General features: G+C 36.0%; 1 protein-coding gene across 1 annotated transcript in view; it reads right to left on the reverse strand.

Moving 5' to 3' along the window:
• The window catches only part of DIAPH3 (diaphanous related formin 3), a 923,535-nt gene that overhangs the window by 276,116 nt on the left and 631,375 nt on the right, over positions 1–16,044 (reverse strand). Inside the window, exons 26-27 of the mRNA XM_042781617.1 lie at positions 6,615–6,680; positions 3,199–3,334 (exon numbers count right to left, since the gene is read on the reverse strand). Of these exons, the coding sequence (XP_042637551.1) occupies positions 3,199–3,334; positions 6,615–6,680 (202 nt within the window). The remainder of the gene's footprint in view (positions 1–3,198; positions 3,335–6,614; positions 6,681–16,044) is intronic.

Genomic DNA, 16,044 nt, shown 5'->3' on the forward strand with positions numbered 1-16,044 from the left:
CTCATAGCGACCCCTCCTTGGGTTTCTGAGGTGGTATCACTATGGAAGTAGATTGCCCAACCTTCCTTCTGAGGAGTGGCTGGTGGGTTTGAACTACCAGCCTTCTGGTTAGCAGTCAAGTACCTTAGGCACTATGCTACCAGAGCTCCCAATAGTGATTCTATGGATAGGAAATTATGGGTCTCTTGATTTACTATACCCACTCCTCACTTAGTGATACAGTTAAGTTCTAAAAGATGAGGATTTTATGTGAAAAACAGCTTTATACAAAAATGTAGTTCTTTCTTTTTGTTTTCAGACCATCCATTTGTCTAATTTTATCTTTTATTTGGGAAATATGATCATAGAAATATTAACAGGTAAGCTTTACTGATGTGCTCATCACTGTGATGAGTCAGCTATAGATTACTCCTCTGTGGAAAAGAAGCCTTGGAGGAGTCAAAATTGGATTAAAGTGGGGCTGTGTGACTGCAGGACCTAAGGCTTAACTGCTTCACCTTGCTCCTGTGCTGGATCAGAGCTTCTCCAAGGAGCCATCTCCAAGACTCCACTCCCACCCATGTAAGTCTGCTCTGCCTTCTAGGCCTTGCAAGCCACCAAGACTAGGGGCTTCCTGCATGGGTGCTGGGAACCTGGGCACAACCTGACCCCATGAAGGTAGAGGATTCAGGCCCAATTTGACTTGCTTTTGTATGTCATTGAACTTGCACATATTTTTTCTACTGTTTCAAGAACTTCTGTCTTTCCTCCCTTTCTACTCCACAACAATTTTGAACTTCAGGGTGTGAGGCAGTATAGTAACTGGGAACATACAACAGGTGCCTGCTGGCTTACCTGTATTTCTACCCAGAGGCCTGGCCACAGAGGAGGCTATCACCAAGTGGCAGCTGGACATGGTGCCCCTCCCAGCACGAAGGAATGAAGGGTGTAGGGCAGCATGGCCCAGTTTCCCAGAGGCCACCTGGAGACTCTCAAAGGAGGGGACATTCTGCAGCCACTGCTGCTATAACCACCACTTGTTCATGTGCAAAATAGTCAGATGGTAGATTTTTTTACTTTTTCTGTAAATGTGAAATGTCAGATAATGAGACAGTCGATAAGTGAGAAGTAGGTGTATTTGTGTTCTCCATAATGGTAAAGTATTATTTTAAATCTGAAAATAAATTTAACCTTCTTAAAAATGGAATTTATCTTCAGGAGATACATAATTTTAAGTTAAATCATTGTAAGATTATATTGGATTTGAGGTTTTGTTATAATTTTTGCATCATATCAGGTTTTCAACTTTCAAATAGATATAATAGAGAATGGCTGAAAGGCTCTGTGTCTTAGACCCTGGGGCAAAAACCACAAACAATACAGCTAATCTTGCCTCCAGTAACTCATCTAGATGACTCTTTAGCCAAACGAGCCAATGTTCAAACACCAGAATGTTCTGTAAATTACTCAGTAATGTACTTCTCAAAATTACTGCTAGAAGTATATTTTTGAAATCAATACTAGACTCTGATCTCCCTTCTTCTTGACACTTTAAGATAAGTCTGAAAATATTCCTTGAATTTCAAATGTACTCTTGTAAACAAGAAATTATGCTTGATAATTTTTCTTCCCTGGAAGAAACAGTGTGATACATTAAGATACTCAGTTTGCTTTATTAAACATAAAATATGTCTGTAAAAGTGAAAGTAAAGGAGGCAAAGTAAGCATCTCTGTCTATCCCTGGGGAAACTTGGGTGAATTTGCAGCCTGAATTGTAAACCACGGTAATTTAGCAGTGATGCTGATGGATTTTAATTAAAGTTTTCTGCAATCCTTAGTGACTTGGAGGTGGAAAAGACAGAATTTTCAGGGAGTGAAAATATAACTACAATTTACTTAATTCTTTTTGCTTCTAAGTGGAATATTTTAACTTTGAAAAAAATATATATATATGCTTCTGTAAAACTGTAATTTTTGTATTTTCTTTTTAAGCTTTTTCCAAAAACTTTTTAAATTACAGAACATTTCAAAATATACAAAAGTAGAGAAATAGTGTAATATACCCCTCCACACACAAACCCATCACTCAACTTTTAGCAAGTATCAATTTATGGCAAATATTGTTTCATATATACTCTAACTCACTTCCCAACCACTCTAGATTATTTTTACTTAAATTCTTGATATCACAGGTTTTCATATATGAATCTGCAGTATGCATCTGTTATGGATTACCCCCCAAAAAAGATATATTGAAGTCTTAATTCCTGTTCCTGTGAATATGACTTTGTTTGGCAAAATGCAGTTTTTCTTTTGTTATGGGTTAAAGTAAATGAGGTCATATTAGAGTAGGGTTGAGTCCTAATCTTAATATATTCTGAGTGGTGAGAAGAAGAGAACAGATGTGAAAACACAGTCACACAGGGGGAAGACACCATGTGAAAATACATTTTCAAGCAGCAAAGTAATGGTAAGGATTGCCAGTAGTCACTAGAAGCTAGGAGAGGGACATGGAACAATTACTCTCTGAGTGTCCTGAGATGGAATCGACAAGGCTGGCACCCTGATTTGGACTTCCAACCTCCAAAGCTGTGAGAAAATACATGTCTGTTCTTTAAATGCCCTACTTTGAAGTATTTTGTGATGGGAGCCTAAAGAGATTAAGACAGTGCCTCTAAAACTTACTTTAACATATACTGACAACAACATTGTAACACTTATAAAAAAGGTATTCACATTTTTCTCACTGCTTTTTTCTAAAGTTATTTGTTTAGATTGAAATAAAAGGAAATTCTACATATTGCAATTGATTAATAAGTCTCTTGAGTTTCCTTTAATTATCTATCACTTTTTTCCCCCTCCCTTGGGGGAAGGTTATATGTCCTGCAGAATTTCTTATAACCCATTTCTTATAGCTACAAATTTATTATAGATCGATATAAATTACTACAGATTGATTATTGAAGTAGAAGGAAAGGAAATGTGAATGTACTAGAGTGAAAAGAGTATGCCAGAGAACTAAAACCACTATGACCAATGACAGAAGACACAACTGTTTTTAGTACTAAAGAGGGGAAAGCCCATAGAAAATAATTGATTATAGTTTAACTATACAAATTAATGATTATATCTTTCTTTTCCACCAAAGTACATTAAACTACTAATAAAATAAAAACAATAAATGTACATAGAATAAATAGCAAATGTAATAGTACTCACCAGTCTTCATTTCTAGTAAGCGCTTTTTCTTTTGCTGGCGCTCATGTCTTTCCTTCTCTGCTAACTCTTTGGCTATTTTGGCACGTTTTTCTTTTTCCTCAGCTTCTTTTCTTTTGACATTCTCTTTTATTGCTTGCTATTAAAAATAAATTTAGAAAAGGAATTTTAAGAATGGTGGTTCCACAAAAACAAGGAAATTTTTAACCTGAAATTATACCATATCTGTGAATAACTACCTTTTAGATAAGTTACATCTTATATTAGTAATAGTCTTTTAAAAGATATGCACATAAACCCTTGTTACATACAGGCATACCTTGGAGATATTGCAGGTTTAGTTCCAGACCACTGCGATAAAGCTAATATTGCAATGAAGAAAGTCACATTTATTTTTTGGTTCACAGTGAATATAAAAGTTATGTTTATACTATATTGTAGTATATGAAGTGTGCAATAGCATTATGAAAAAGTTTGAAGTACTCTGAGAATTACCAATAAAACACAAAGTGAGCACATGCTGTTGGAACATTGGTGCCAATAGACTTGCTCAACACAAGGTTGCCACAAACCTTCAATTTGTAAAAGAATGCAGTGTCTGCAAAGCACAATAAAACAAAGGTATGCCTGCACAGTATATATGTATATATAAGTATAACATGTTTAAAACACCCAAATCTTGGTGGAATCAACTAAGAGAAAGGAGGAAAATAGAAACTAAAAATACAAACATGTAATTCACAAAGGAAAACAATTCACACACACACACACAGTTTTCCCACATACATCTCCAAAAGACATACATTTGTAGCAATTGTATTATAATATCCCATGCCTCCTATGCCAAGTAAATTATTGAGTATAAGAAAAATAACTGAGGAAATGATAGAAAAGAATCGTAAATACTGTAAATATTTGATGTTCTAAAGGCAGAAGATACCACATAAATATACATCTATGGGAAGCAAGAGATTGTGAAGGAATGCCTACAGAAGATAAAAGAGAAGCATGGGAAATTCCTCCTTCGAAGCCCTCAAAAGAGCTGTTGACTGTTCATCAAAACCAATAGCAACCTACTAACTATATTAAATGAAAAAAAAACAAAACAAAAACTCTGCCATCAAGTCGATTCTGACTCACAGTAACCTCCACTGGGTTTCCAAGGCTGTAAATCTTTACAGAAGTAGATTGCCCCATCTTCCTCCTGCAGAGTAGGTGGTGGGTTTGAACCGCTGACCTTCTGGTTAGCAGTCAAATGCCTTATCTACTACACCACCAGAGTTCCTTACTAACTATAAGAAGATCTCAATTGATACATAATCTATTTGTATATTTCTTTTTTCTAAATTTTAAACAAAATAAGAAATGGCTCTGAAGTAGCATTAATGAGAGTTAGTATGTACACATGGATTTTTGTAAGAGCCAACAAACAGCATAGAATCACATTATGATTGCCTAGATATGGATCATGCACATTTTAGTGCCAATGGAACCTAAAACAGGGTGTCACTTGAACTATTTATGTATTTAAAACAAATTTACATTCTATGTGGTAGAGACTGGAGGCAGAGACAGACAATAAAGAACAAAAAAAGAATTATACAGTATGATGAAAAAAGAAGAAACTAAAACAATGTGACAGAATACCTCAAGGAATTACTTTACAGTAGTTGGTCAGATGAAGCCTCACTTTCTGATTTGACATTTAACCTAAATCTTGAATCAAGGGGCTCTCTAGTGATGATCTGGGAGAAGAACATACCAGGCAGAAGGAACCTAATGCAAGGACAGATGCAGGGTTTGAGAAGTAGAAAGCAAGCCAATAGAGAACAAGGTGACCTTAGGGAGGCAGACAGTAATCTCCTAAACCCTGGTGGTAAAGTGCTTAAGTACTTAGTTGCCAACCAAAAGACTGGCTGCTTGAACCCATCAGCCATTGCGGGGGAGAAACAGTGACGGTCTGCTTCTATAAAGATTATAGCCTTGATAACTCTATGGAGCAGGCAGTTCTACTCTGTACTAAAAAATCATTATGAGTCATAACTTGACAGCAACAGGAATAAATCAAGATAAGGGGTTTAGATTTCATTTTAAGAGAATTAGAAAACCAATGGTGACTGTCAAGTAGGAGAGTAGACACTAAGCATTATCAGATATAAGAATTCATCAAGCAATTTTGCTCCAAACTATCTTTTCAAAGATGTTTGTATAATGAACAAGCTTGGAAGACATGTAGAATCTATTATAAGCAAATGGATTTGTGTATTGTCCAGTATAATAATGTTGTTTTCCTCTGAAGTTAAAGCCAAAATGGTTTATGCCCATTAATTCAGGCTCCCTTCTAGTAGCAAAATCCACTATGAATGAAGGTATCACCTAGCTCTCTATGTGTTGCTCTGTGTGAATCTGGGCTCATGAACCTACAAACATGTTCATATTATGGCTGATGCTACTGCTGGGTAGCGTAGTGCCTAAGGCACTTGACTGATAACCAGAAGGCCGGCGGTTCAAACCCACCAGCCACTCCTCGGAAGGAAGATGGGGCAATCTACTTCCGTAGTGATACTGTCTCTGAAACCCAAGGAGGGGTCGCTATGAGTCGGGTCCGACTCGATGGCACATAACAACAACAACAATAATTGCTGTTAGAATTAAACTATTCTTTGTCTTTGGGTCTGCAGCATTGTGTCTTCTGCCAGCACCCGTAAAACTATGGCAAGTGAGTTTGCTAGCTTGCCAGTAGGTAAAATCTCAGACTTTTCATGGTTCTTGAAATTTATTAACACTAATTTATTAGTAAGCTGTGAAACATTGTTTAAATAACAGGTGCTTTATTACACAATCATGCTGATTTTCAAAATGGATTCTATATTCGCCAATCTGATACAAAATGGTTAAGTAACTGTTTATTGTAATAAAATTAATAATGAGGCAGCAGTAAAATGTGAAATCTATCTACAGTCTGTTTATTTTCTACCATGTTGCTTCATATTATGGTACCATACGTTACCATAATATTACGTTACCATAATATGTCAGCTATGAAACAACAGATGCTATAAAGGTCAATAGGGGCTAGGAAGGTTGGAGAAGACATCATAAACTTAGAATACAAGTAGGAGTTCAAAGACAAGTGTGTATATCTGTATAAGTGTAAGCACGTGCTCCTATGTAAGGAGGATGGGATGGTATACATGGAGTAGATTATAGTAGAGAAAAAAAATAAGCAAACACTCAGGAAATAAAATTGCATTTCTTCATTGAAGGAAATGAATGGGAGAAAATGCAACAGAGAAATAATGTATCATATAGCTTATTTACAAATCTTATTTGTGAAAGTCTAAATTTTTCAGATGTGAATTTTCTACTTTAATGACTGGATTCACTTCAATGTGAGTTTTTAATAGATCACTGATTACCAGATAATTGTCACACTCTATTAGTATTTCATTGGGTAGTAAAAAGTCAAAATTACTTTCCAGGACCTATAAAAATAATGTTTATGTTTAGAAATAAGGTCTGAAGTAGTTTTTCAAGCTATCTTGTTTTATGGAAAATACACTATTGATTTTCATTTAAAAGCTCATCTTATTTAAAACATATATTATTCTGACTTTATAACTATTAGGAGAAGAATGTTAGCTTTAAAAATATCAATGGACAGCACAGACAGGTATTTAGTCTGAAAACTAATATCCCAGTGCAAACAGTAATTTAGTATTTTCTTTTATTCTACATGTTTAAGACGTAAACAGTATAAAACAAAAACTAAATAGTTAGAGAAATATATTATTCTAGACACAATTGCCTCTTAGTTACATCAATCCTAAATAGTAAGCCAGGAAGGAAATTTAGGGTGAACCAGACATAAAGATAGTTGGCTGTAAGACATTGATTTTTTTTTTTTTAATCTTATTATTCTCTACCTGGTTTTCTTTTTAGTCAATTGGCATATAAATTGCACTGCCACTGACTCCTTTCAGCAGTGTATTGCCTAAAGAAATTCTCTGAGTGCTTTCAGACTTTCTGAGATAGAGCCTGGTACATTCCCTGTTCTGAAAGGTCTTTGGAGTTACCAGTCCACAGAAATGAGCACAGAGGGCTTCAAACTTTCAGGGACATATTTGAGTGTTCATTTAAGGGCATCAAAGCTTAACTGAGTTCCTTATACTCAAATGCTTTTTATGGTAACAGCAGATAGCATATTATCTACATAAAATGCATTGTTGTTGTTGTTATTTGCCGTTGAGTTGGACACGACTCATAGTGACCCCTCCTTGGGTTTCTGAGGCAGTATCACTGCAGAAGTAGATTGCCCAACTTTCCTTCCGAGGAGTGGCTGGTGGGTTTGAACCGCCAGCCTTCTGGTTAGCAGTCAAGTGCCCTAGGCACTACACTACCAGAGCTCCTATAAAATGCATAGCTATATTAAAAATATATGTGTATACTAAAATATATAGAGATATGATGCCAAATACAAGCACTGGTGGTGCAGTGGTTGACTGCTCAGCTGCTGACAGAATGGTCAGTGATTGGAACCCATCAGTCACTCTATGGCAGAAAGATGTGGCAGTCTGCTTCCATAAAGATTTACAGCTGCGGAAATGCTACAGAGCAGTTCTACTCTGTCCTGTAGGTTCATTATGAGTTGGAATAGATTTGGTGCCAGTGGGTTTGGTTTTTGGGTTGGTTAACCAATATATGTATGCATGTGTGTATTCAAAGGCATATATATACATACACACACACACATACATATTGCTGTGAATTATGTTAGTGAAGAATACTGCACATACCATGGACTGACATAAGAACTAACACATCTTCATGGGGGACAGCAAGCTCAATTTACATAACATACCACACAAAAACATTGTTCTACTACATCCTGTTTTGGTGAGTGTCGACTAGGTCTTAAATGCTTGTAAGCGGCCATCTAGATGCAACAATTGGTCTCTCCTCTTCTGGAGCAAAGAAAAATGAAGAAAACCAAAGACACTTGGAAACAATTCGTCCAAGGGACTAGCAGACCATGTAAACCTCAGCCTACATGACCATGAGACCAGAAGAACTAGATGGTACCCAGCTACCACTGTCAACCACTCAGAAAGGAATCAGCACAAGAGATCCTGGATAGAGTGGGAGAACAATGTGGAACAAAAGTCAAAATCATAAAAAAAGACCAGGCATACTGGTCTGATAGAGACTGGTGAAACTCCCGATACTATGGTCGCTAACTGCTAACTTCATGCCTGGAACTGAACTCACTCCCGTGACTTCCAGCCAAACAACACACAGGCATATAAGGTGAACATTTACACTAGGTAGGAATACTCCTTAGAACAATCCATCATGGGTGATCAGAAGGGCAGTGTTTGTGCAGGAGATAGCTCAGAGGGGAGGAATGCTTAGGAAAGGACACAGGGAGGAGGTAACCACCAGGAAGAAGTGGGAAGAGAGTGGTTACATAATGGGGATTACAATCAATGTCATGAAACAAAATGTATATGAACTGCTTTATGGAAAATGAATGTGCTCTGTACACTTTCACCCAAATCACAATTTAAAAAAGGGGGAAAAAAAAGAACAAATCTGTCTTGGGAGGAGTACAGTCAGAATGCTCCTTAGAAGCAAGAATGGTGAGACTTTGTTTCAAGTACTTTGGTCATTCATGTTATCAGAAGGAAACAGTCTTTGGAGAAGGACATCATGCTTGGTAAAGTAGAGGGTCAGTGAAAAAGAGGAAGACCCTTAACAAGATTGTTTCATACAGTTGCTGCAACAATGGTCTCAAACACAGCAATGATTAGGAGAATAGTACAGGACTGGGCGGAGTTTCATTCTGTTGTGTACAGGGTTACCATGAGGCAGAAAATGACAGTATCTAACAATAACATTTCTCAGATTTATCAATATTATTGTATATACATTAATTTCATTTTCATTGTCTATAATTGTAAATTGTAAATATAGGTAATCATCACCTTATAATGTATTTGAGTTACAACAAACTGCACTTATAACTGTTAGTTTTTTTATTATCATTATTACTATGCACTACATACAATGTTGTAGGATGGAATTTGCTGATGTCATTATCATGCCAACCCCTAAAGACAAATAAAGATTGAATTTATGAAGATTCTGATAATAAAAGGCAATAAGAAAGAAAACTAAAAAAGAAATGAGGGATTATTCGACTTGTGTCAGAACAGTCATCAGAACAGAACCCCATTGTAAGCTGAGGACAACCTGCACACCCTGTTTTATTTATTTACTCTCCTATCAGGGAGAATCTGGGTTGTTTCTAATTGTTCGCTATGATGAGCAATGAAGACATGGACCTATTCGTGTATATGCTTTTGTGTACATGTCTAAGAGTACAGTGGAAGGCACCATGATGTTAAACTGTTAAATCAGTTTAGACAGTGTTGCCAGCCACTCTTTAGGTGAAGGATAAGAGCATAATTTAGAGCATAACACAAGGATATGTATTGTCCGATAAAACTTTGACTCAGTTTTATAAATGAATATTCATAAGAGTGCTGGGGCATATTGTAGACTTTTTTTTTAAAAAAGGTTTTACAATGTGGGCCAAGGTCAAAACAGTTTGAAACTCACTGCTCTCTAGGATATATATCTAGGAGTGGATTTGATGGATAATAGAATATGTGCAACTACAATCTTAGTCCTCTTGTGTGTAGACAGGCTGATTTCGAACCATAGCAGCCCTACAGGACACAGCAGAACTGCCCCACAGGGATTCCAAAGATATAATCTTTATGGGAACAGATTGCCAAGTCTCTTCTCCCATACAGCTAGTGGGTTCCAACCTCTGACCTTTTGATTAACAGCCAAGGTCTTAACCATTGAGCTCCAGGGCTCCGTACAATCTTAATAGACGATGCCAGATGGCTTTCAAAGTGTTTTTTACAATTAATGATCCCACCATCAGTGTATACTTATAATCACTGATATACAGACTTAAAAAAACTGTTATCATTTTTCTTAATTCTACCTGTTTGACAGCCATTAACCGATACTGAATCATGCTTTCTCACTTTGTATTTCTATTAGTTCAAGTATCTTCTCACATATTTATAAAGCTATTCTATTTCTTAATCTGTGAAATTTCTATTTATCTCTTCTGTCCAGTTATTGTTAGGTTGTTACCATTTCCTTAATAGTTTGTAGATCTTTAAATATTCTATGTACTAATCCTTCACCAAGTCTATGCTTTACCAAAATATTCTGCATTATAATTATAATTATACTTTATGTTGTCTTTCAATAAACAGAAGTTCCTAAAATCTATGTAGTTGAAATCTCTTTTTTCCTTATTGCTGGCACGTTTTGCACCTTGTTATTTCAAAGACATAAAGATATTTTACTATATTTTCTTCTTAAATTTTTATATGCTGCTGTTCATGTTTCATAGTAATAATAGATGTCATAATAAATGATATTTCATCACTTTTAAACATTATAAAATTTAAAAGTATTTACCTAAGCTTATTACCTCATATTTAAAAGATACATAATGATTAGGAGGAAATATGAACTCATATTGTCTTGGTTCAAACTCCCAACTGCCACTGTGTGACCAGGCCTCTGGGTGACCAGTGCCTTTTCTAGTCTATAAAATGGGGGAAAAAGTATCTGATTTATTGGGCTATTGTCTGGATAAAATAACCTATTATGTGTAAATGGCTTAGAACAGTGCCTGGCACAAGTAATCCCTATATAAATGTTAGCAAGTATTAATATTATTATTTCTTATTATTAATGGAGTTCCTCAAACTACAATTAATTAACTAGCAACAGTTCATGGAAAAGCCACTTTCTACTTTACATCAATTATATGTGTTTTTATCAAGCATAAGGAAGAGAGTCAAATTTTCATAATTTCTGTGAGAATGTAAATGATTTCTATTCAGAGATGTTACAATGTGATGATCCATTGAGTTGATTGGAAGTATTGTCAATGGATGCATCCAATACATGTTGGATTACTTGGCAGGAGAGGTACAATGTTGAATTAAATATGAAAGGTACCACATAGTGCTTGACCTCAAGTCTGAAAATTTGATGTACATATACACAGTCATATTGTTTTTAATATTTCTAAATCTAATGTGCCTTTATGAGATTTTTATGAAGAGAGCTAATTTTAGTTTCTTCTGTTTTTGTCCCCAAAGTACTGCTTGTACTTGAAATTAGATATTTCTAATAAATTAATTTAAAATATTACCCAATGATACAACTAATAGTTGTTTTAATTTTCACCCAAAAGCAAAATCAGGAAAATAAGGTGCATTTTCCTCCCTCCCAAAAGCTTAAGAAATAATCACCTTCAGTCATGCATTTACTTGAGTGATATATCAATCTTCTTTTGTTACAAAATTGCAATAGAGTATAAAATATAAAACTGATACTAAATACAAGTAGACTGCCTGGGATTCCTGACTTTTTGATGGTATCTCATCTCTATTTCTGAGTCTTTGTCCATTTAAATAGCTTCATACACCCAACTCAACATTTTCCAACATATAATATCCAGTAAATTTTAGTGCCTTAGAAAACTAGAGATTTTATAATCTGAAAAAAAAGTTAAAAAGCTTACAAATGTCATCTTGTACAGAGCTGTATTTCTTTCAACATTAACGAATACTCAAGCCATGTAAGACAAGGATCTCTTTAACATAGGTTTCAATAAACTCAGAAAGCCTTTCTGTTTTGCTCAAGTATTAAATTTTTATTTCAAGTCCCTACAATGCTATTAGAGAAACTGCACTTAAATCTGCTTGCTCTCTAGGAGGATGGTCCTAGGTACTAAGAAAAGGGGCTAATGTTGTCTACTACTGTTCTAAATGCCCTGCTCAAAATTTGCTTAATCTTGAGAAGAAGCAATGTTAAATACTTAATGACAGTTGTTGGCTGCCATCAAGCAGACTGTGACCTAAGATGACCACATGTGTGCATAGTAGAACTGCTCCATAAGGTTTTAACAGCTTTTATCTTTAGGCTTCTCTGAGTGGGCTCAAACCGCCAGTATTTTGGTTAGTAGTCAAGTGGTTACCATCAGGGCCACCTAGCGACTCCTTTGTTGTTGTTGTTGTTATGTGCCATTGAGTCGGCCCCAACTCATAGCAACCCTTCCCAACCTTCCTTCGGAGGAGTGGCTGGTGGGTTTGAACCGCCAGCCTTCTGGTTAGCAGTCAAGTGCCTTAGGCACTATGCTACCAGAGCTCCCAGTGACTCCTTACCGACTACTTTATAGAAATCCCTCATGACTTCCCCTTCAGGAAGGAATGGAAAATATGGCTTTAGTAAAATATGCATACCTGTGCTTCTGCCATATGAAAAACAATTCTTTCTTAATATCAATCATTAAAGTCTTTACAAATATAAAAAGTATGTGTTCTACTTGTCAGTTTTTCTTCAAAATTATTTTCTTTTGTAACTAGATATAAAAGTTTATTCATGAAAAAAACCAATAACAAATTATAACTATCTTGTAGAAAATAACTTTATTCTTAGAAACTTGTATTTATAATAATTACAGTGTAGATGTTTTAGAAAGAAATCTAGAATGACAGTGGAAATTAATCAAAATAATTTTTCTATATTACCAATCCAAATAAAAAATTCTATCGATGAGAATATGAGACCCTGATATCTAAGCACTAGCACAAATAATTAATCACCTTAACATTCAATACACAAAGTGTTATTAGTTGAACTTTTTATGACCATAAAGCTTACGAAAATAGGAAACTGTCCACTGAGGACAAACTAGAATGTCCCAAAGGATGTGCGGGTGCTGATGATTAAACTGTCTCAGCTTCAAGTTGATCTTTAGTGTAAAGTCAGTCTCAAATGAAACAAATTACTTGTTAGCCCTTCAGAGACTCAATACTACTGACCTTTCATAACTATGCTAGGAATTTGTTTACAGTTTCTTCAAACACTTTAAAATTCTCAAATAAAAGAGATACTTACGTATCTTGAACTTCTCTAATATATAAAGAATAAACTGCTCATGTTTTCCAGAGCATACTTTAATTTTTTTTAAATGTCTTCTCTTATCTTCTGTTCTTAAGTAATAAACTACAGATTAATATTCTTCTTATCTCCTAATTGCATGTCTCTGAAGCTAAACAGAGGCACAACTATCAACAAGGTGGCAGCCAAGAGGATAGGGCTTTAAGGGAGACTTGGTGATAGGGTCACATTTTTCTGGCCATTGCTAAACACTTCTCTAAGGAAAACATCCAACTAAAAGCTGCCACAATATCCCATGTGAATTTGATTATGTTTAAACATAAATAAACAGTAAAAAAACAGGTTTGAAGAACTGATTATAAGAATGGGTTATAATGCCACATGTGACGTACAAAGAACAGGCCATCATTCTTTTCTCTGTGTGTTTGTTATCCTACTTTAGTGTCACCTTTTCAATCATATGGTTTAATATATCTTATTATTACATATTACTTGGTTGGTTTATTTTATCTCCACTATCAATCTATTGTTACTTTCCCACTGTTGTATATGAATAATTGAAGTTTTACATTGACTTCTAACTGAAAAGTTGGTGAGTCCATTCAGAAGTGCCTTGGAAGAAAGGCCTGGTGATCTACTTCCAAAAACTCAACCATTCAAAACTCTGTGGAGCACAGTTCTACACTGACACTCAGGGGGTTGCCCTAAGTCAGAGCTGATGTAATGGTAACTAGTTTTAAATTAGTTAAAATGTAAATTGGAAAAACAAAATACCAGTAAATTAATCATATAAGACCTGTCAGTGAAATACAGATTATTATCCCAATGAGTAAAGTCTAGTAAGAATAAATACTTGCTTGTTGTTTGCCGTCGAGTCGGCCCCGACTCATGGCGACCCCTCCTTGGGTTTCCAAGGCAGTATCACTACAGAAGTAGGATTGCCCAACCTTCCTTCCGAGGAGTGACTGGTGGGTTTGAACCACCAGCCTTCTGGTTAGCAGTCAAGTGCCTTAGGCACTGCGCCACCAGAGCTCCTAAATACTTGCTAGTAAAGAGAAAAATTGAGCCAACTACTTTCGTAGTGATACTGCCTTGGAAACCCAAGGAGGGGTTGCTGTGAGTCGGGTACAACTCGACGGCACATAACAACAACAATATATATATATATACATTATGGGAAGCTGAATAGCTAAAGATCAGGAGACCTATAAGAAACATATTCTTCATGAATGCAAAATCAAAATATTCGGCACCTGGAATTGAGCTAAATTCTTAAGTAAAAAAAGTCTTAATTAAAAGTCATGAGAAAAGAAGAATCTACAGTTAGAACATTTGTTTTATACTAAGTTTGGAGCAGTATACCATCAAATATAATCTCAGAATAACAATGGTGCTGATGAAGACATGTGTACTATGTGAACACTCAAAATACAATCTTCAAGTTGCAAGCTCATCAAAATAAGCAAGATATAAGAAGGTTTTTATTGTAATTATACAAGCTGGCTCAACATCCAATCATAGGTCTTCTGTATGATTTTCTTTCCTCTGATAACACATAATGAGCCAATCTACAAGATTTAAGGAACACACAAGAAATATTTAGTACTTTGGAGTTGCTGTTGGTAGGTGGTTGGCGCATATAGTAGTTAGCATGGGTGACATTTATAAGTGTCAAGCATCAGATTTGTATAATTTAAACGATTTGGCAAAGTTTGTTCAAGAAAATGTTGCAATAAATAATCCTCTCAAACTGAATGATTTCATTTTTGTTTGGCAATTCACTACTTTAATCAAAGCATTTCCATAGAACAATAAATCATATTTGGTAAACAGATGCAGCAAGATCAAGTAAGTTATAACTGATTTTATATTTTTCCTTATAGGTACTTCATTTGCTTAAATCAAAACTCAGCTTAAGGGGAGCTGTGGTGGCGCAGTGCCTAAGGCATTTGACTGCTAATCAGAAGCTTGGACGCTCAAACCCACAAGCCACTCCTTGGAAGGAAGACGGGGCAAGAGGTACAGCCTTTGAAACCCAAGGAGGGGTCACTATGAGTCACTTATTATGATGACCCTCAAGATGCAAGCTCATCAAAATAAGCAAATTAAAAGAATGGCAAATTTTAACTGGATGAAACAAAATTATAGAAATAACTTTAAGAAAAAGCTATTGACAGAAGTTGGTTATTTAATTCAAACTGTTCTTATGGAAGCATAAAACAAAGAAGGCATAAAATACTTTAAATGTCTATACTGTCATAATAAAATAGGAGAAGTGGAAATGACTAAACATACTTCTATTATTTGCAGAAGATTAAGGTTAATATTTTGAGGGTAGATGTACATTAAGTCATTTTAACTTTAAAATATAACATCCCTGTGAAATACATGCTATTATTATCATCCCCAGGGTTACAGGTGAGGAGAGACAACTCAGGGACACCCAAAGTGGCAAGTGGGAAGAGCAGGAGAAAGAGGATTAAAATCCAGGAAGCCAGAGAGAAGAGAATCGGCCGAAGGGATTAAGTGAGGAGAGGCAACTCAGGCCCGCCCAAAGTAGCAGGCCGGAAGAGCAGGAGAAAGGGGATTAAAAGCGAGGAAGCCAGAGAGAAGAGCAATCAGTCGAAGGGATTAGGTGAGGAGAGGCAACTCAGGCACACCCAGAGTAGCAGGACCAGAGAGCAGGAGAAAGGGGATAAAAAGCCAGGAACCTGGACAGAAGAGCAGTCAGCCCCAGGGTTACAGGTGAGGAGAGACAACTCAGGGACGCCTGAAGTAGCAAGCGGGAAGAACAGGAGAAAGGGGATAAAATCCAGGAACCCAGATAGAGTAGCAGTCAGCCCC

Source organism: Orycteropus afer, unplaced genomic scaffold (assembly GCF_000298275.1).
Source record: "Orycteropus afer afer isolate SDZICR_OR568_19922 unplaced genomic scaffold, OryAfe1.0 scaffold00138, whole genome shotgun sequence".
In the NCBI taxonomy this organism is placed as follows: Eukaryota; Metazoa; Chordata; class Mammalia; order Tubulidentata; family Orycteropodidae; genus Orycteropus; species Orycteropus afer.